We start from the raw sequence: 22,252 nt of genomic DNA on the forward strand, positions 1-22,252 counted from the left end.
CCCTTCAGCAAGCACATTCACCTACTAAGTAAGGACAGGGATACTCTCTTGCCTACGTTTCCTCTTAAATCTAGCACCCGAGGGATCTATATTTTAACTATTGATAATTGCCATAGACTTTCTGCATCATCCATTTTGTCTCTGAGTTCCAGAGGCATGGGAGTGGAAGGCACTAGTCTACAGTCCCTCTGTGTGTAGTCAACAAGAACAAATGAACCTGTGAAGCTCTGGAATGCTTGAGCCATAGATTCCTCATGAAAATGTGAACTGGCTGCAATTCCCTCCTACTGTCTCTTTGGTGATTCTTTTTTATCAGTGCTTAGACACAGTGCCTTCTATCTCATAGAGCTTCTTAGGACAGGTCTCTTAGCTGTACCTTATACCTCTATGACTTCATTTCCCACCGTTGCCCTCTAAGATATCATTTAGTTGTTAATATGCTAAACTCGTATCATCATTGAAATGATTGGGTGTGTTCATTTAGAAGGTGGAGCTCCCAGGCTAGGTGCTAGGGAGTTTGAGTAATGATGGAGACTTTGCCCTCTCATACGCAAATCTGGCATATCATGTGTGCAGCTTTAGCAGGTTGGTCAGATCTATGGTCTATGCTCTAACAAAGCAAGAAGGAATCACATGGCTCTGGATGCCTGAGAAAAACCAGGAGGGTGCAGGGTTGGCAAGGAGCCTCCCAGTGTTACCTGGAATGACCTGATAAGAACAAAGAGGATCACTTATGTCTACTGCCCGCTCCCCAAATATTCTGTTTATGATTAAAAATGCCGCCTGGCGAGTCTCTTCCAGGAGCCTTTGGGAACACTGTGGCATATGGCCAAACTTCTCCAGGACTTTCTTTCATTGAAAATTTAAAGCAACATATGCTAGTTTTTCAAAGCTTTTCTCAGTCTAATCTAATGTTTTGGGTTTTTTTTTCTCCTGTACTAAATATTGAACTTAGAATTTCATTCATGCTGGGCTGTGTAACTGAGTTAACCTCCCCAGCGCCAATATACCTCTGCTAGTGCTGCTACTATTATAGTTTTCTTTGGCCTTGTTTCAGAGCCTGTATTAGTAGCAGCTGGTGGTATCCTGTTCCTAAGTTTAAGCTGTGCCCAAACTGTACTGGAAAGTTAAGACCTAGCTCTGAAATGTCCTTAGTCCCAAACGCATTCTCTCTCTATCTCTGTCTGTCTGTCTGTCTGTCTGTCTCTTTCTCTATATGTATATCTGTCTCTGAGTGTGTGTGTGTGTGTGTGTGTGCTCGCGCGCGCGCACGCGCGTGTTTGTGTGTGCGCAGGCGTGTGTGTGCAGTGCCAAATGTCAACTGTCATATGTATCATATGTACAGCCTTGCCCTTGCTGTTGAACATCTTAGAATGGAATTCTTTGTAGCTAATTTAAGGGTAGAAAGTTGATGATGAGCATCTTATTTTACCAATATGGTCTGTTTTCACCCCTGGTAACATGAGACTTGATTCTAGTGGGTAAAGCTACTGTTAGATTTCTATTTGGCAGAGTATGGCAAAGGAAACTGTTCAGAGAATGTGCTTTTTTACAAATGACCACCAGGTGTCAGCAGAGGATGTGAAACTTTTGGCAACATCTGCATTATTGGATTTAATTCACTGAAACCATTCATTCCCGTCACAGGAAGCCTCTACTGGGCCCCTTCTCCTCACAATTAGCATCAAATGCTTTCTCCTCAAGTCTGCATCATTTCTTCACCCTTTTCTCATCTAACACTTAAGTCTGGCATGCACAGTGGTAGTTCTACAAAATAAGCTATTGGGACAAGACAGGGGAGTTACCATTACAAAGTTCATGTGTTTTACTAAAGTTCATAAGGAGATTAATTATGCAGCACACAATGTTAAGGCTGCCTATGCCTATGCCTTTTCCTTCAAAAGGCAATTTAGCGTGTGTGTGTGTGTGTGTGTGTGTGTGTGCGTGTGTGTGTTGCTGTTTTCCTCTAGCTTCTCATCTTGCCTCTTCATTTGGATAGACTGAGCAGAAACCTGCGGTCTTTAGTACAGAGCATTGAGCTTTAGGCTGGGACAGCACTGAACTCCCTGAGTAGAACTCGGAAAGCACTTAAGCCTCGGGTCCTAAAGGTAGCAATTTGAAAACGGTTACTTTTGAATATGTCATCAAGTTCTAAATGCAACTGTGGGATGGTGGGGGACACAAGCCAGCATATGGCTTCACCAGCCACAATTGCTGAGGCCTGGGATCTTCAGGCAATGGAGAGTAAGGCCTAATACATAGCACTGAATGCACTACCTTAGGTAAGGGGCTGATAAATGCACGGGGCTAGAGTTTAAACATGTTATAAAGATTTCAATTGGAATGGTTAATGATATTTGACAAATAGCGTTACAAACAATACCAAGAGATGTTCAGACTCTTCTGTTGCTCTACAATGAATAAGGTGGCACCTCAATGGGGATTCAAAACTGTCTAGAATATTTTCTTTATAGAGATTTCGATGATAATGGGCAAGAAGAATATCCTTGTTCTTAAAGTGTTGTAAAAGATGGCCATAAAACCTATTCTACCCTCACATGCCGTTGATGAAAGGAGCCAGCATTCTCTCTGAAGTCATGCCTAGTTCAGTGTCGGACAGACACACATTGGAGGAATGCCTCTCCAAAGTGTCTTATGATGTTCTTTAAGCAGCTTTTTAAAAAAAATGTCCTTTATTGACTTGATTTCCAATTAATATTAAAACTATGTATAGGATATATAAGGGGAAGATATAATTTGCATACTATCAATGTGCGTTTACTGTGTGACAGTTTTAGCTAATGATCTCTGACATTTCTTGCCATTGAGGACAAAGCCTTCAGCAAATACACCTTGTTTGTGGAAGCTTGAATCTTAATGGCCACATTGCTCTGTGTCTGTGATGGTTTGAATGAAAATGTCCCCCACAGGCCCATATATTTGAATGCTAAATTTGTACTTCCTCTCTTGGTGAACCTGTTTGAGAAGGATTAGGAGGTGTGGCCTTGTTGGAGGAGGTGTGTCATTGGGCGTTAGCTTTGAGGTTTCAAAATACCATGCCATTCCCAATTAGTTAGTTCTCCCTCTTTGCCTATACTTGTGGATCAGGATGTAGGCTCTCAGCTTCTGCTACAGTACTGTACCTGCTTCCATGCTCCCCACCTTGATGGACATGTACTCCCTCTGGAACTGCAAGCTCCCAATAAACTCTTTTGTTATAAGTTGCCTTGGCCATGGTCTCTCGTCACAGCAATGGAGGAGGAACTAAGACAATGTCTTTTGGCAATAGCTTCATGTTTCATGTTCTCTTCTCTCCTTTCGCAGATCACTGGGGTGATCCTGTTGGCCGTTGGAGTCTGGGGAAAGCTGACTTTGGGAACCTATATCTCCCTGATTGCTGAGAACTCCACAAATGCTCCCTATGTGCTCATTGGAACCGGCACCACCATCGTGGTTTTTGGCCTCTTTGGATGCTTTGCTACATGCCGTGGTAGTCCATGGATGCTGAAACTGGTGAGTACAACTCAGCATGATGTGATGTGCTTTCTTGGTTATTTTTATAAAACAATAAATTCATGCAGCAGTTAAGTAGCCCTTCTTGAAGCCACATACACACACACACACACACACACACACACACACACAAAAGACTTTAATATTCATTGATTTTAATTTTACACTAGACTCTTAACTAATCCAGCCTTTAAACCTCCCAGTGGGAAAAGCTACCCCAAACACAGCCTGGCACAATAAACGTAGTCCCAGCTTCCTGAGGTAAATTGGCAAAGCACTGGCCATTGATTCCAATGAACGATTAATGTCTTCTTGGCAAGATGCCTTGTGCCAGTCTCAAACTGGCTTAGAAATCCCTTGTGGGATGTGATGTGCAGCTTCGGCGGGCAAGGGATCATTCTGAACATGAACAGCCTTCCACGTCCAAGATCCCACTGGAGTAGACCTCTCTTTCTCCTTGAATCTTGTCATGCAAGGAGGTGTGCACATGCTTTTCTCTCCAGTTGTACTATCTGGCCCTGTGCTGTGGGAGTTGAACTAAGCCAGAAGCTCTCACTCAAAGGGCTGATGCAATGACAATTAGCTTCCAGGGCCACAGCAGAGGCCTATGTCTAATAGTGCAGACAGAGCAATAATACATCCCTAAAGGTAAGGGCAGGCTGCTGAAAGACCCTTACGGCGGTTTTAACTACCATTAGAATCTTATGGTACTCTTTTAGCTTTAACCTTAATAACTGAAAAAATCATCAATAAGAACAATTTATCCTATAGGGAGGCCCAAAGAAGATGTCTGACCACAGAGTTAAATGTCCATTTTCCCACTTGCCTTCTGATAGTTATCTTTCCACATAACTTTGTGGTGAATTGTAGTGTTTGGTATGAGCCTCTCCACAGAGTAGTGCATGCTTCTGATCATATTTTCTATGAACTATACAAAGAAATTATGTAGATTGCATATAATTACCGCATGCTTAATATTTTACTGGTTGTGTGCTTATATAGAATTTCATCAATATTTAGAGAAATGGATATTTTAACCCAATGCTTTCTTCTTTTAGCATATGTGTCAGTAAGATTTTTTTATGATCCCATACAAATTTATATACTTATAAGTCATATGTATATATTATAGCTAAGCTATGTGGTATTGTGTAGTCCACCCACAGCATCATTTAGGGTCCTTGCAAACATTCAAAATGGCCCTATTTTGAGACACAAAGAAGAAGGTTATAATATATATGACATGTTGGTAAGGAGTTGATTCCTCTTCCCTTTTTCTGTTTTTCAAAGTCAGAAAAATAGCAAAGCCTTCATAACTCGTAAGTGCTATGTAATGTCCTTGAACTCAGATATTTGTATGCATGTGTTCAGAAAGACAGTGACAGAGACACAATCTTTCGAATTGAAAAGTGCAGGTAAGATAGGATGAGAAACACTGGGATGATTGTTAGTAGTCTTGGTCACTTGCTTTGTTAGAGGTTGTAAATTCAATGAATTGCCCAGCCCAGAGGCAAGGATCCCCACATGAACTGGTTGAGGGGATCAGTTCAGAGATGGCCAGCAAAGTGAAGAAGTATGTCATGCTATATACACCCGGGCCTTTGACACAAGATGACAGGCTGCACTTCCAAGTAAAATGGGTCTGTAGTCATTTACTGTGAGATGTGGCTAAAAAAAAAAAAAAAAGAAAAAGAAAAATAGAGAAGTTTGCCCAATGCACAGCTTCGCATCCCAGCCATACTCATACATACAAAGGACTAATGTATATACATGTGCTTGGGCCCTTATGCTTTCTAAAGCAGAACCACTACTGGCTAAAATTGGAAGTAGGAAGACCTGTGGCCAGAAGCAAAGAAGTTTTTCTGATAATTGCAACAATTAGGAAATAGAACAGTCAGGGCTGGGGCAGCACCTCAGCGGGGTAGTATTGAAGGCCTTGGGTTCTATGCCTGGCATTAAAAAGAGGGTAAAAAGAAGATTTAATTTTCAGGTTCTAGCTCACTGTTAAGATGGTTGCAACGCCTCCTCTAGGCAGAACAATGTCCTGTGAGAACTCCAGAGCAAATATTTTTTTTTCTAGCTTAAGTATTTTCATATTAAAAGTAAAACAACACTTTGGAGCACATGACCCTTTCATGTTTCTCCTGATCGATCTGAGCTGATGGACACAGTGTCAGTGGAGGTCTCCTCAGCATCCGTACCCCAAGATGTTTGTACATCTTAAAATGACAATTTTCTAAATTGCTACTTCTGTGAAATTCTAACAAGGGTATTTACATTTCTGAATTTGCTCTAGTAATAGTAAGGACTTACCTAATTGCCCCTAGCAGAAAGATACTCTAAAGATACCTTCTCAGCTATGTGTCTGTCTGTCTGTCTGTCTCTCTTCTCCTCTCTTTTTCCCTCTCTATCCATGTGTCTGTGTCTGTGTGGGGCTATGTATACATGAGCACAGGTGCCCACAGTGGCCAGAGGCATTGGATGCCCTTGGAGACGAAATAATGGGCATTTGTGAACCAACTGATGTTGGTGCTGTGAAGTGAACTTGAGTCCTCTACAAGAGCAGTCTGTGCGCTGAACTCTTGAGAAATCTTCCCAGCCCTGAAAAGCCCTCCTCTTAATCCTGCCTTCTGACTTTATCCTCGTTCACTTCGTTTGTAGTATGCCATGTTCCTGTCCCTGGTGTTCCTGGCTGAGCTTGTTGCTGGCATTTCTGGATTTGTGTTTCGTCATGAGGTGAGTATGCTCAGGGTGGAAAGACCTAGAGTCTGTGTGTTTAGATGCATTTTGGAAACGAATGGCTTGTGTAAAGGGTGCGTGAAGGCTAGGCAGGAACTTCCCCAAAATTTTACACCCTTCACTGTTAACCCTCACTTAAGTTTTCTCTGTAGCTCTTTCATAAAATGACTTCTTATATGGATTAGATACTCCTTTGAAAGTAGCTTTTTCCACAAAGCATTTCGTGCTATTATAAGATTTCTGACACTAGAGGCAAGCTGAGCTAATTGTCTTGCTTGTAAATCCACTCTTACAAAGAACAGGAAAGCTGTAATAGAAAGGTGTGTGGTGATGGAGCCAGAACACCATAGACAGTGAATGCACTGAGGGGGTTGGCTGTGGCTCTTGAGTGCCCGGCAGCACATCCCAGGCTCTTTGTTTTTATCCTGCTGAGCTATCTTCTCTGGGAGCTTGGCATATGGATGATCCATTCCTTTCCCCATTACCCTGATTTTGACTGTAGGTAGTGTTCAAAATGCCAACGCTAACTTCCAGAACCTGTTGCTCATGGATGCTGCCTCTAGGTAGATTACCCATTCTTACAGTGAGCTGGAGAGAAATGGGGTGAAGTGGGTGGTGGCCTCAACAGCCCTGCTGGAGGGCATCAGTGTAAGTGTGAAAACCAGAAGTCCTATTCTCCCTTTCATTATATTCATTAGGGATTGCAGTCTCACCCTGATTACAAAATAAAGGTTGACTTTGGTCAAGTTGTGAAATTCACTGGGTAACAGTAAGTCGCATTGATACCATTTACTTGGACCGATGTTGTAAAGAAGCCTGGATTGCCTTTAGGGCAGCCACAGTCTTGTTTCTTAAGCCTGTGTCCTCGGGGTAACACAAGCCTTATTCTATATACAACACCCCACCCTGAGAATTTAAGAGTGAAGTGAGGTACAGAGTTGGCTATGGTAGCCACTTTGCCTTGTAGCTGTCCGATGGGCATTACTTTCAGAATTTAGTCAGGAATATATATCCCTGCTTGGAAGAGTTACCATATTTAGCTTGGAGCTTGCCACCAGATAATTATTGCCACTTTCTGTTCTCCTAATCCCAAGGCATTGCATCAATCAGGCCTTAGTTTTACCATAAGCGACATGGCCTAGTTGTATACCTAACACCTCACTTACCCCATATTTCAAAGGGATGGGACTTGAAAATGAGCCCAAGGGCAAATATGTTCACTGACAAGGAGAAAGGGTTTCATTAACTTTTTACTAACAAGAAAGCCCTTGTCCTTTAGCCTCTTTCATTTTGGCCTCAGTAATTAGAGTTAAGTGAAAGATGGCTTTTGTTCCACTCCTGCATGGTGGAAAAAGGGTCAGTTTGGGGCCAATACCTTAATCTTCACATCACGCTGGTGTCTGGCCTGTTACCATTCTGTCTGCATAAGTCAAAGAATGGTATAGAAAGGAAGTTTGCCATGAATCAATTAAAAGAAAAATAACTAGAAAATTCATGCCTGATGATTGGCCAGTTGGTCACCTTTATAGCACTTTTAAAACTTACCTAGCCACTTCAGTGAGCCATCTGACAGGACTGATTCCCTCTAAATTGGTGGTTGAAACCAACTTTGTCTTTAAATTCCTCAGCTAGTTAAACCTTTGGTGAATTTTCTGAGCTCCGTTGTCTCAGAGAATAGGCTTTCCCTGCCTAGTCAATTGAGAAAATTTCAGAAGAGATGGTCCTGGGAGACTGAGAGGAACCTGAGTCAGATTAGGACACAATGGACTTGATATACATTCCCCCTTTATCTTCTGTAGATCAAGGACACCTTCCTGAGGACTTACACGGATGCCATGCAGAACTACAATGGCAATGATGAGAGGAGCCGGGCTGTGGACCATGTGCAGCGCAGCGTAAGTTTCAGGGAGAGATGTGGGTATAGAGCCTGCCTGTACAGTTCTGGGCTTAATCCTCTAGGCTTGGTGGGTAGGTGGGGTAGGCCAGTTGCATATACTGTTGATTCTCATCCTTGAGTGCTTAGTCCAGTTCTGTTTTCAAGAGTTGAATCTAAGCATTTGCCTAGGCTTTGATTTTTCTAGAAAGTTAGCATCAAGAAGGCACATGCTCCAATGTGTCTTGTATTGGTAAGAGTGCTGAACCCGTCAACAATACTCCATTTGTCCTTAAAAGCTGAACCATTGGAAAGGAGGTAGGTAGGTAGTGGGTATGTGTTGATCTAGTAACGGCTGATTCCTGAAGGCTGGCTATCTAGAATTGGTAACTCCAGGCTAGACAGAGAAGTCAGATGAGCAGCATCTACTTGGGGCAGTGCACTAAAAGTGTAAATGGACCAAAAGGAAACTGAGAATCTGTCAGGTATAGTCTGCAAAGGGGAGTATGATGTAATTATATTTAAACTTCATACAATTTTAAAAAATTAAAACCGTAATATTTTCCATTTTATTTTGGTGACATTTCAGACTTTTTGGAAACTCAAAAACTATACACTCAGGTTTTACCAACCAGTAACATTTTTTGTCGCATTTGCTTTCATATTCTCTATGTGAGATATCAGAAAACTTTTATAAAGGGGATAAATAGAAAATATTTTAGACTATGGGGATGGTCTTATACTCTGTGTCACAATCAACTGTGCCACCCTAGCACAAAAGGAGCCATGGACAATAGGCAATACATAAACAAATGGCATGATCAGGTCTCAAAACACCTGTATAAAACCTGGCAGGTGATAGGCTTACCAATACCAGCTTTCCATCCCACATAAAAAGTATTATCTCTAAGCTATTTATTTACTTATTATTGTAGGTCTAGTGGAGAACATTTAGAAACCATTAATTGCCTATCAGTATTCTGGGTGTAATTACCATGTGCATCTGCATGTTTAATAGCACTCTTATATGATTGTGATATTAAGCAAGGTCAGAGACATATTACTCTACTTGTTGAGGTAGTAAGAAAGACAGTGTAATGTGACCTCATCTTCCTTCTCAGAGTTCAAATGGGCACCAAAGATGATTGATAGTAGAGCTTAAGTTGATTTTTCCACACCAAAGGTATATGCTACATTGGGAACCTGGCTGATGTACAACCCCGACTGTCCTCCTGTATCTGCCTTCTGAGTGCTAGGATTAAGGGGATGTGCCACCACTACCCAGCTTGATGTTTTTCTCATAGAAGCTTCAGAGCAAGGAGTGAGGAGGTCCCAGCATCTGCTCAAGCACTCTTGGATTCTTTTCTTTTCTTGTTAACAGCTGAGCTGCTGTGGCGTGCAGAACTACACCAACTGGAGCAGCAGCCCCTACTTCCTGGACCATGGCATCCCCCCCAGTTGCTGCATGAACGAAACTGACTGCAATCCCCTGGATCTGCACAATCTGACTGTGGCCGCCACCAAAGTTAATCAGAAGGTACTTCTTCCTCCCAGCCCTAATGGGACAGGCAGGCGGGCTGTGTTTGGGAGGATTTTATTACTTTTGTGAAATTAAGACAAATAGATTAGAAAACGTTGTCTCAGAGGGAGTTGGGCTTCTTCCTTTGTGGTGTTTGCTCGCCTAGGAGAAGCCCTTGAGGCTGCTCACTTCTAAAGGAGGAAGCTCTGCCTCCAGTTGGTCTCTTGTGGCTCTCCCACAGCAAGCCTCCACCAGGCACAGATATGTAGGTTTAGCAAATGGTTCCTGTTAACCCCGATGCCTGTGTCAGACAGAGAGTGCTTTCTTTCTTTTTTTTTTCTTTCTGGGCGCCTTTCTTCTACTTAATATACCATCAAAACATAAAATTATTCACAGCTGGGTGCCAGTCTTTGTCAGGAAGAAGGGAGTAGAGTTGACAGACAGCATCTGCTTCTGCTAGGAGGGTGGCCTTTATTTTAGGGAGTTCACTGGTGTAGGAAAAGAAATAAACAACTCCAATTCAACTCACTGTCAACATCTGAATTCCCAAAAAGAGAGCAGGAAAACAAAACAAAACAACAACAAAAAAAGATGGTGGAAGGAGATATAGACACCAGTTCATAGGGAGAAAAGAAGAGTGAACTTCCAGTAGTCAAAGAGAAGGGAAAGCAATCCTGTATTACACTTTACAGAGAATACAATGAAGACTGTTACAGCTGTGTGCTACAGCTGTGCATGGAGCCTATCAACATTCTTAAACATTTAAAGAAATGCCCTATATAAACTATGATTTGAGAAACAAAGGAGGAGAATACGCTATTGACTTTGTCTTTAGCTCTCTAGACATGGGGCAAATTTTATTCTCTTACCAAGGAAACATTCTATTCTAGTCTATTCTTCCAATATCTTCCCAGTTCTGTGTTATATGGACCATGTACTGAATAATTCATAGAGAGATGATAGCTGTTCTCTCAAGATTAGAATTCTATAAGGTCATTTCTGTATTTTACTCATTTTGTATTGGGATCTGTAACAGTGAGTGTTTTGATTCATATGGCTGGTAAATGCAGCAGCCATCCAATTTTGGTTAAAAAAAAAAACTTTTTTCACATAAACATTCTCTTTTAGGAAATTTAAGGACCAAATCTAAATTCAGAGACTAGAGACAGTTTAAATTCTGAACCAGGCATTTGTTCATTGGAGGATCTTGTTGAAGTTAACCTTTCTCAGGATTTTTTTCTCATATGTAAATGATAGATAATAGTAGTACTTGATCTTTAGAATTAATATGAGGGGGACTAGAGAGATGGCTCAGTGGTTAAAAGCACTGACCGCTCTTCCTAAATGTTCAATTCACAGCACCCACATGATGGCTCACAATGATCTGTAATAGGATCAGACTCTCTCTTCTGGTGTGTCTGAAGACAGATTGCACATATACATAAAAATAGATTAACTAAAAATTAGTATGAGGAATGAGTGAAATAAATTATCTAAAACATAATGTCAGGCACAGACCACAGACACTATGAGTATTAACTGTGATGCCAGGCAGTGGTGGCACACGCCTTTAATCCCAGCACTTGAGAGGCAGAGGCAGGTGGATCTCTGAGTTTGAGGCCAGCCTGGTCTACAGAGTGAGTTCCAGGACAGCCAGGGCTACACAGAGAAACCCTGTCTTGAAAAAACAACAACAACAACAACAAACTGTGATGCGAATATGACCTCAGCAGGGTTCCTAGAAATGATGCAGCACACCCTTATATGGAATAGCTTCTGTTTGGGGGCCAGAGAGGTGGCTCAGGGGTGAAGAGAGCTTGTTCCTCTGGTGCAGAGTAGGAATTCATTTCCCAACACTGAGGCTGTCAAACTCATAATTGCTTCTAACTCCAGCTCCAGGGAATCTTACACCCTCTTAAGGACTCCACAGGAACATTTGAATACCCACAGACAAGCACACAGACACACACACACACACACACACATTCATGTGTTGTGATCATTTGGTGTTTTGAACCCTACCCTGTGAAAGATGAAGTTTGGCTTTTACTCAGTGACCTGGGGAGCCTCCATTATACAGACTTGGACTGGAGAGTAGGCAGGAGGAAGTGGGGACCGTTACACAGGGGATTGATTGGTTGGTTTGGGGCATAGGATTTCGTTTTCTTTCGGTGGCGAGATGATGAAGTGCCTGCAGGTTCATTTAGCTGATTGCACTGGCTGAGCCCCTACCATAGGAATTTCTTGCCCGGTTTCTAAGAACAGAGGTAGAACTACTGGCCCTGGTTGGCAGCTACAGAGATGCCTTTGGGACCTTTCTGGAACTTGTGTTCTCCTGCAAATACTTAAAGGCTGCCACTTGCAGACACCTTTGCATTGGTGGCTGTTGACTTAGACACACCAAGAGGGTGAGGAAGTTAACCACTCGGTTTCTCAGTGTGTCCTGGGAGACCTAGCAAGTCTCTAGATTTATCTCATGCTTGACAACCAGGCTCTCATGTTAGGAAATTGAGAGAGATGATTGTGGGTAGATAAGATCATGCCTTAGCACACGACTTTAGGGTGAATGCCAATATGACCTATAGTTGTACCAAAGCAATCCTTGTATCTGTAGAGGTGTGTGGGAACATGGAGAGAAGAGTGTAAAGCTGAATGATGAATAATAGAGAAAATAAATTCAGGGATGGAAAACATTTTTCAAATCGTCCTCATCTTCTCTTTTTGGTTCACTCTATTACTGATAGGATGTATTCATTTTATTTCTTATTTGTAGTAAATCTAGCTAACTCTTCTTTACCGAAGAATATTGACACTTTTCAAGCTTTAATGGACATATGAAATACCTGGAGGGCTTGTTAAAGTGCATTCAAATTCACCAAAAAAAAAAAAAAAATTAAAGAGGAATATCCCAAGCACATGGCAGGTGCTGGTTCCTCAAGTCTCGGGTAGAACCTCCAGTTTGGCCTTTCTCATAAGTTCTGTGCTGCCCGTTGAAGAACAACACATTGTGTAACAGGGAGAACTGTTTCGGCCACAGTTGAACAGGCCATTACTTATGTTTGTGTTTTCTCCTCCTGGTTGACATGAGTATATCAAAAATAAAGTTACTCTAAAAATGTCCAAAACTGGCGCTGAGATGTGGCTCGGTGATAGAAGGTTTCCCTAGTACGCGTGAAGCCCTGTGTTCCAGGCCTCTCATGGGAGAAACACAAGCAAAAGTCCTCCCCCTAAAACAGTAGCACTCATACTTATAGAAACACATACTTGCTTTGAGTGCAGAATTAAAGTCACAATGAGAGCAAGCAGAAAAATCTCAGCCAGCTACTTCCCTGTTGCTCCTCTCTGTTGGGATTCTTAGGCTTGTGTTTTTATATGCTGGGTCAATGTAATGCTGAAGATTTGAAGCTCATTCTTCCATTTGGCCATCACTGTGGGGGAAAGGGCTGTGATGATGGCCAGCTTAGAGAAGCATCGTTTGGAAAAGTGTTTGAATAACTGCTTGTCTTCGTGCCTATTGAAGTCTTCCTAACCCACTTGTTGCTCTCCTGCTACCTGTTTGGGAAGTACTACGATGTATCATATCCTTAGTAAAAGTGAGATCAGCAGGTTTCAACTGGAAAGAATCAAATTGTACAAGTCCCCCATGAGCCAGCGTGCACTTACCTTCATATTTACATCAGATAGGAAGGAGTATGGCTTGTAAATTGCATTGAAGCCATGTTACAGCACTGCTCCAAGTTCATCTTCTCTCTGTAAAGATACTGTGAAGATGAAGATGATTTAGAGCCAAGAATATTAGTAGAATTTTCACACACTATGAACTTTGTTAAACAAAATAGGAATTTAAAAATAAAAGACAGTGAGACTAGTTGTTGTGGTGGTTCAGATGTTATTATGACTTACAATGACTGTCTAGATAAACAAGAACTACTTTGATTCTGTCCTTTAAATGTCTTCCCTTTTTTTTTTTTTTCTTAATTTTTATATTCCAGTCAGGTTCCTTCACTGGAAAAGGCCATGTATTCTTTGCTGAAGAAGTCAACTCAGAAATAGGTTGATTTGGTTAGTTTCATGTAAATGTACGTTTAAACACACACACACGTACACATGCACACATGCACACACTCACACTTCTGGTCCTACCATTTGATCTGAAAGGAAGGGATTTTCTAGTAACCGCAGCTTTTGCCTTTCTTTGTGTTGTGGGAGATACAAAAGAAATAGGTGTTTCCTTCCTGGACTAGGTTGATAAAATATAGTCTACCTCCACAACATGTTAATTTTAATGTTAATATATTAATTATAATATTAGGAAAATATATATTAATTATAATATTAGGAAAAGTGTCCTATGTGGGTTCATCGTACTATCCTCTATACTTTTTTTGTATGTTTGAATTCTTTGGTTTGATGGATGGTTGGCTGTTTAGTTGGTTGGTTGGTTGGTTGGTTTGTTGGTTGGTTGGTTGGTGGGTTTGACTTACCAATATTTTGTTTTTAGGGCTGTTATGATCTGGTGACCAGTTTTATGGAGACTAACATGGGGATCATTGCTGGAGTGGCATTTGGAATTGCGTTCTCCCAGGTACTCAAATGATTATGCTGAGTCTAGCCTCGCCCAGCCTCCCACCCTGGTTTGCCTCCCTAGCCTCCAGTGTCCAGCTTATCTTTCTGTGCTCTGGGAAAGGTGGATAGAGGAAGGCAAGGATTCTTGCTCCTTAGGCCTTAGGTCATCTGTTTATTGATTTTTTTTTCAACTTAAATGAAGTTTTTCTGTCAAGGGAATAGCGGTTACAGTTTAACTAATGACTATCTCCAGTAAAGCATCTTGCTTCTTCACAGGTCAAATGGGGGGGGGGGGACAGAAGAAGGAGCTGGCTTTATTGGGACTTAAACAACTCTAAACATCAACTGACTGGTCTAGATTTGAGGGAGGCTCTTTCCTGGTTGATCTCTCTCTCTCTCTCTCATTCTCTCTCTCTCTCTCTCTCTCTCTCTGTGTGTTCTTTCTTAGTTTCTTTGGATTATGCGTGACATTAACAGGCTTCATCTTGTGAACTTTAATCTTTAGATTTGAATATCCCATTTCTGAAGAGGAAACTTAATTATTTGTGTATTCAACTGCTCATCTCTTCATCTCTATTCACCTTTTACAAACCATTGGGAGATATAATTAGGCCAGTTAAGTAAGCTAAAGGTATTAACGGATACAACACATATAAACTAAATCTAAAATTTAGCCTGCCTATCGCCAGTAAGGTCCTGTTTTACAGGCTTCTTGATCTGGGGAGCAAATGGTATATCCTTGTTATAATAGTCTACAAGTGTAAGAACTGACATGTATACTTAGCAGCTTAATAAAAATTTTAGGTTTAACTTAGTTTTTTTTTTCAGACTAACAGATCATTTTTCATAGAAAGCCCAGTTGACATGTCAGTAATGGCTCCAATGTTCCATTTCTATAGAGACCATCTCAAAGTCTAACTCTCTCCCTCCCCATCTGTTGTTCTGCTCAGCAATGCGAATGCAGTTCTGCTGTGTTCTAACTTGTTTCTGAGGTGTTTTCATTGAAATATGAACTTCAAAGAAAAGTGACTAAATTATAATTTTGTAGTTTAGTAGGTTATTATTTATGTGGCCCTTGCTTAGATCAGGGGATAGATTCTTAACTTGATAGTGTGTGTCTCTGTCAAGCAGGATTTAGTATTAAAGACAGTGAAATGCTTTTCTTCCATGTAATTATCAAAACTTGTGTGACATGGCATCTCCCAAGAGCATGTGAAGTCAGTCACTATGAGTATGTCTTGTGTTGCAGTTTTAAAATTCTCCTTAAACAGACTTCATTGCTTTCTCCCTTATGGACTGAATTAACACCCCCTACACACACACACACACACACACACACACACACACACACACACACATGCCAACACAGACAAACTCTAATCGGATCACAAGCAGGGCAATTAACTCAGTCTCCAGAGACATTTGAAAGGCACTTACTGCCCTGAACTTTCTCCCAATTGCTTCAACACTTCAGTAATAATACTTAGCAACATCTCTGTAATGTAATGGCCTAGGGACAATTCTGAGGATTCCACACCCTGTGACTCATACAAATGTTTAGGATACACACAACAGCCTTGAGCACACAGTTTCCTCAATACAGGCTGTTAAAAACAGAAATATGGAAGCATGGTTGACACTTGGGTATATGTGTACACACACACACACACACACACACACACACACACCTCTGAAGTCTTCATGGCTTCCCTAGAGAAATAAAGTGTCACATTGCTGATATAATACATGAGGAGAATACCTCAGCGATCCTCATCTGATAGATAAAGTTTCTCATCTAAGAATATGCCTAGGTGCCTATGTAGTCATGGGTAGGTATGTGAAAGGGTAGGAAGAGCTTGAGGGTTTTTTGGCTGGTTATTTTTGTTTTGTTTTGTTTTACAAAATTCATTCAGATATTGTAGAGCCAAACCTCTCGGATGCTGCTTGATGTGAATGAAAGTGGTCTGCCGTGGCTCTCCTAGAATGTAGCAGGCTCTACTGAATGAATGCCATCTTCCCTGCTTCTCTCTCTTCCTCCCTCACGGTGTCCCTTTCTTCCTTCCACTTTTCTTCATCTACTTTCCATCTTCTTGCCCTCTCCCCACACACTGTTGTGAGAGACCGGCATAGTGCCCACCTATTGTGTCAGATTGGAAAGGCAGTATAAAGGTGCAAGGCAAAATATGCTGAGTCCAGTTTTCTTTGACTCACCATGTCCCATAGGTAATTTGGCTTAGAGCCCTTGTTTGAATCTGGCGCCCCCTAGTGCTCCTGTTGCCTTTGTCCTCTCAAAGACAAAGAAGTTGAGTGTTGACTGGATGTTTTCTTTCCTTTTCTTCAGGGAAGAGACAATCTCACTGTTTGTCACTCCCCATATAAACTCAGTTTGAGTTGGCTAAACTCAATTTGAGGCGTTCCCACTCCCTGAGCCACCAGACCTGTTTCACCCTACGATTTTGATAGTTACCATCTTCAAGAGGGAACATGGGCAAGAAGAGAGGAGAGGATAAGGATGGGATGGGTAGTCTCTGGGAAGAGAGGCCCCTTGGTCTAGCAAACTTTATACATCCCAGTACAGGGGAACGCCAGAGCCAAGAAGTGGGAGTGGGTGGGTATAAAGGATGGGGGGAGGGTATAAAGGACTTTCGGGATAGCATTTGAAATGTAAATAAAGAAAACATCTAATAAGAATTTTTTAAAAAGGATTGGATGGATGGGAAAGAGCTAGGGGAAGTTGCTAGATGTGCATTCCTTATTCTCTATCTTTCCATCTCTCCTTCTTCTCTCCCTTATTTCCCTCTTCCTCTTTCTTTATTAGGAAAGAGATTAAGTCTCTTAATTCAAAGACAAAAGATATTCACCAAGAAATATAGAATGCATTCCTACAAATTCACCTCTTGGCCTCCCACCCCCTTCCATGACATTCCTTAGGGCCCAGAATCTGATAGGATGATTTCTTCTGTGCCAGTAATTCTTTACTAGAACCTTAAAGGGGCCTGTTTCCCCTTTCTCTCTACAGGGCAGAGCAAGTTAGGGCTGTTCTCAGATACGAAAGTGGCTGCAACATAAATCTTTGGAAGGATTACCTGCATAGTTTGGGGAAGAGAGTTGAACCTATTAAACCCATTTTCTTATCTGGAAAGTTGAAAAAAATATTACAAAGAGTTGTAGTAAAAACAGTCAACATTTTATTTTATCGGAGTTTGTTATATACATTCAATGCCTATTTATTTATTTATTTATTAGTAGAATATAAATTTTCACACTGTGACATATAATCTAGAATTGTTGATTTTGGAAAATAACAGTCTCATAGAATGGGACATGCTGTAAATTTAAAAGTTCTTGCACACCTAGAGGAATTTAGGTTCTCAGTCAGCAATATAATCTGAACATTATAGCCATGGTACCTTCGGCCACTCCGCGTAAGTGTATGACAATGTGTATTTTGTGGCATGGAGTGACAGAGGCCACAAGGTAATAAGTACTTAATTCCTGACAGGGGTTATTGTTTGCACATTTTTTTTAAAGATAAGAAGTGGGGATTGGAGCCTGCAAGGTGAGTAAAGAGGTAGGTGAACACTGTGCAGGTGTTCCCAAGCAACAGAGCAGGCACCAATGGCCACAAGTCCCTCACGGATCACGCGAGGGTGATGAGGTAGGCTAGCAACATGATTCTTACCTCTGCGTGGCTTGTGGAAATACCACTTGCTGGATTGTCCTCAGTGGCTGGTTCACAGGTAGGTGGTGGGACCTGAAAACACTCATTTCTGATAAAATCGCAGGTGATGGTGGCACTATTGTCCTGCACCAGACTATCTTGAGAGGTCCCTACTACCTATAAGACAACAAAACATAGCCAGTTTCTTCTTTTTTTTTAAGATTGATTTATTTATTTCATGAATGTGAGTACTGTGGCTGTCTTCAGACACACCAGAAGAGGGCATCGGATCCCCATTACAGATGGTTGTGAGCCACCATGTGGTTGCTGGGAATTGAACTCAGGACCTCTGGAAAAGAAGTCAGTGCTTTAAGCCTCTGAGCCATCTCTCTAGTACCCCATAGCCAGTTTCTTAAAGGCACCATTAGCCAAAAGAAGATGGTCTCTGGACTCAAGTTTACCACTGAGCACCTCTCCAAAGAAGCTGATCCTCTGGGTTTATAAAGCTATCAGTTATTAACCAATGAAGAAAGATGTGACTGAGGGTGTCTTGACACTGTCAGAATCATTTCTCATCAGGTTCACCTGCGCCACAGGCTAATCCAAGGCGTTAAGAAGGTTAGGAGCCAAGATACTCTATGGAAGTGGTGGGACAAACTGAGAGGAGTTTTTGTGCGGCCTCTGAAAAACATGGAAGTGGTCTCTCAATGTATGTGGGCCTATTTAGGCCTGTGAGAGCTACAGGATTGAGAGACAGAATTTAAAGCTCTCCCTTCCTATTCTCCTTTCCCCACCCACCTCTTATAAATGATGACTTTGTTATCTTACTGGCAAATGGACCTAGTCAAGAATAATGTCTCTATTCTTGTCTCAAGGAAAGAACCACTATTCTGCCCGCCAAGTATAACCAGAGTATCATACTATGTTGAAAAATCTGCCAAATATATCTAGCCTTCCAAATAATTCAAAGTGTATTAGCCTTTCAGTTAATATCATACCAATTTCAGGTCATTTAATTATTTCTTGCATTAATCTCATAGCATGGTCATATTTTAATACATGTTGATATCAGAAGCTGTTCTGAAATGTCCAGAGTGAGCTACCTCTGAACCTTGTTGCCAATTTCAGAACTTCCTCTTGGTCCCATACCAGTACTTAGACTAGCTCAAACTTTGATCCCATAATTCAAATCTGATTTATTCTTCAGTCCTGACCTTTGCCCTTTCCAAATAAGAAAACTTCTATTTATTAAAAGTCATGTCTGGATATTCATGTGTATCAGGACAACTCTTTGTGTTGGTAGATAGATGCAGTTGGTATGTATCAAAGCTTAATTTCAAGTATTTCTAGAGTTGAAAGCAGGGGATAGCTTTGTGACGTAAGATTCTTCTTTTATACTTGTTCTTCTTGATCACAGTTGATTGGCATGCTGCTGGCTTGCTGTCTGTCCCGGTTCATCACTGCCAATCAGTATGAGATGGTGTAAAGAGAAGGTGAGTGGGAGTAGGGAGGGTTGGATCTGGGAATTTTCCCCTTTATTGCCCAGACTCCCCTTGAAGTGGGCAGGAAGATTGCCGAGCCACTGAGCCACTGAACTGCCTGGTGGCGTTGCCCACTTGTAGAAACCTCATATCCGTATGTTGGGGAAGAGGTGGAGTGGATGCCATTGGGGAAAGTGGGAACACTTGCTCTTCACCTTAAACCTTTTGGGGCAGGCTGTTAGCAATGGTGAATCCCTCACATGTCTTCTCTTTCTCTTTTCTCTTAGTCTTTCAAGAACTTTGGAATAAGAGGCCTGTTTTTAAAAAGGAACTGCCGCAATCTCTGAAAGACTTCCAAAGAACGTTAGAGCACAGTACATACTATCCCTGCCCTGCTCCCACCCCCAGCTCCCTGCAGCCCCTCCCCCTACGTGCAACTGACACTCCTACCCAGTCAAAGCTCTGCCTTTCAGCCCACGTCATACGTAGTGTCCATCTTGTGAAGCCCTGTTGTGCCCCACAGTGTAGCCAGGCCCCCTGCAGCTAGTCATAGTGAAGCCCACCCTAAGGCCCTGTGAGCGCCAGCTCCCTCACATGTACTTGGTCCAACTGTAGGTGACTGGTTATCACATCTTCACTGGCCCCTGTGGCCCTGCATGTAGTAGGGGAGGCTTCAGTCAGCCCCTCACTGTGGTCCAAGAATGCCACACACCTTTCCGTAGATATGCCGATGGTAATTATCTTTTCTTTTGGCTTAATCCGATTTGGTTTGGTTTTTCCCTTTCCCTGGATTCTTTCCTACCTTCTTCAGGCTGTCAAGCACGGGAGAGGAGACACAGTGGGAGGGATTCATAAGGAGAAAACAGCGTCTGGCAGGCATGGCAGAAAGTGCTGTTAAGCATTAGCTGGCTTCCTTGTTCATTGTTCCAAGAGATGGGTGTGGAGAGACGGCTTAGTGTAGGATCCTCTCGAATGAAGCCTGTGTAATCCTGTTACAGGTTGTGTTGTTACTTCCCTGATTTGCCCCAACTACTTACTATTATTTCGCTTTCGTTTTCCTGTATTTTTTTCTTGCATTGACATTATTGACGTTGAGGACCTCATCAGATCAATTTAAAAGTGAGTGTGGAAGGGAAACGAAAGTCAACATATTTTTAAAAGATCTTAAAAATAATGCCTCTGTCTAGCATGCCAACAAGAATGCATTGATATTGTGAACATTTGTGATACATGTATTAATAAATAGAGCAATTAAAAATGGCTATGTTGTGGTTTTCTTCTTTGATTGCGATGACAATCTCTGAATTAGAACGTTCCCATTCTATCCTGCTCCCCAGGGCTTGGCAGACAGCCCCATCTTCTATATGGACACAGTTGTCTCCATGTATTCCCACCTAAGTGAAACGCTGGGCAATTGTTTTCTTTTTTTAATTATTTGGTTATTTCAGAAACTTGAATCACTTATCATGAACAAGATAGACCGTTGACTGCAGAGTTAGAGCCTTGGTAGTATTCTGTACCTCTGAAATTCATGAAAGAAATACAAAGGTATCAGCAGAGTTTTTTAAGTCCTGATTTAATTTTAAAACGAGATGAGTATCTTATTTCTTTCATCATTTCTATGGCTATATAGTCTTCCCTCTTTCCTTTTTTCTTTGGTTCAGGTTGAGTATAAATGATCTAAAGAGCAACTCAATGACCCAGTGTCCTAGTCCGTATCAAAGTATGAGATGCTTACAGCTAATGGAAATGTCATTTTTAACAATAGGATGGATTATCTACAGTCATTGTTTTATCAGCAATTCCTACTGGCATGCGTCACCACAACCCGCACCAATCATTGCTTTTTGATGAGCTGTCCAAAAGAGAAACAGCAGTAAAAGCATAAGTTGATTAGTTACCAAAGCAGTGGATCTGAAAGGGCCCTTTCTTTGTAAAACAGCATGGAATTAGGGCAGCAGTGACTTTCCAGTGACGTGCATTAATGAGTCTGAACTCTACACACAGTAAACCATACAAGATGTACAAAATAGCATTCCCAAAGCATTCAGATGTCCCCTCTCCAGAAGGTCAGTTTCTTAGAAAAGCACAGAGAGTTGTTTTGGGAAACATGTGTCACTCAAAACTTTTTCAATATTTAATTTTTAAGTTTAAGTTTATTTTTAAGTCTGCACTACATACTTTTAATATGAAACATTTGGGCTCAGATTGATTTTACTTCAAAACTTTAAAGTATTTGCATTTCAATTCTACATAACTTTCATACAATGTACATTTCTCCTTCAAGTAAAATCTAAAAAGACACAACTTTAAATACCTTCCTTAAATATTCAGAAATAAAACAATGAACAAATTGCTGAATGCACAACTCAACTTTGTACATAGTAGAAGCCAGTAGAGAAAATACTCCCAGCATTCCTGATATTTCCTCTTCACTGTTAGCAACCATACCCACATCCTCGCCTAGGAGCAGCCGCTGTCCTGCAGTCCTATTATCAAAGATTCGTCCTGTCTATCCTTCAACTTCCTACCAATAGACTTGTGTACGTGGACTGTTTCAAGTGCATTGCCTCGTTTTCATTTCCATATAGGATTCCACGCTATGAATATTGTACGATCTGTCTGCTTTAGTATTGCTGTGCATTGACATTGTTTTCAGGTTTGAATGGAGCTAGAATGAACACTATTGAGACATCCTTTTGTGGCCATAATCACATGCACAGAATTACTTGAAAATAATATATGCTCCAAGTTAGAAAGCACTGCTTAACATTTCCCCCCCAAATTGATGTAATAATGTATGATCCCACCAGCAGTACAAAGAGCTGTCTGGCTGCATATCCTCACTAGCACTTACTGTTCTCAATGTTTTATTTTATCCATCCAGTGGAGGTACAGTG

At 41.4% G+C, this 22,252-nt stretch overlaps 1 protein-coding gene across 2 annotated transcripts in view; it reads left to right on the top strand.

The window, feature by feature from the left end:
• Positions 1-20,614, top strand: part of Tspan7 (tetraspanin 7) — a 111,489-nt gene extending 90,875 nt beyond the window's left edge. For both annotated transcript variants that reach the window (NM_019634.2, XM_006527583.1), the window contains exons 2-8: positions 3,325-3,513; positions 6,175-6,249; positions 8,052-8,147; positions 9,507-9,662; positions 14,146-14,229; positions 19,289-19,364; positions 19,640-20,614. In NM_019634.2, the coding sequence (NP_062608.2) occupies positions 3,325-3,513; positions 6,175-6,249; positions 8,052-8,147; positions 9,507-9,662; positions 14,146-14,229; positions 19,289-19,357 (669 nt within the window). In that variant the 3' untranslated portion in view covers positions 19,358-19,364; positions 19,640-20,614. The remainder of the gene's footprint in view (positions 1-3,324; positions 3,514-6,174; positions 6,250-8,051; positions 8,148-9,506; positions 9,663-14,145; positions 14,230-19,288; positions 19,365-19,639) is intronic.
• Positions 20,615-22,252: the final 1,638 nt, after the last annotated feature.

This window comes from Mus musculus, chromosome X (genome assembly GCF_000001635.26).
Source record: "Mus musculus strain C57BL/6J chromosome X, GRCm38.p6 C57BL/6J".
Lineage (NCBI taxonomy): Eukaryota > Metazoa > Chordata > Mammalia > Rodentia > Muridae > Mus > Mus musculus.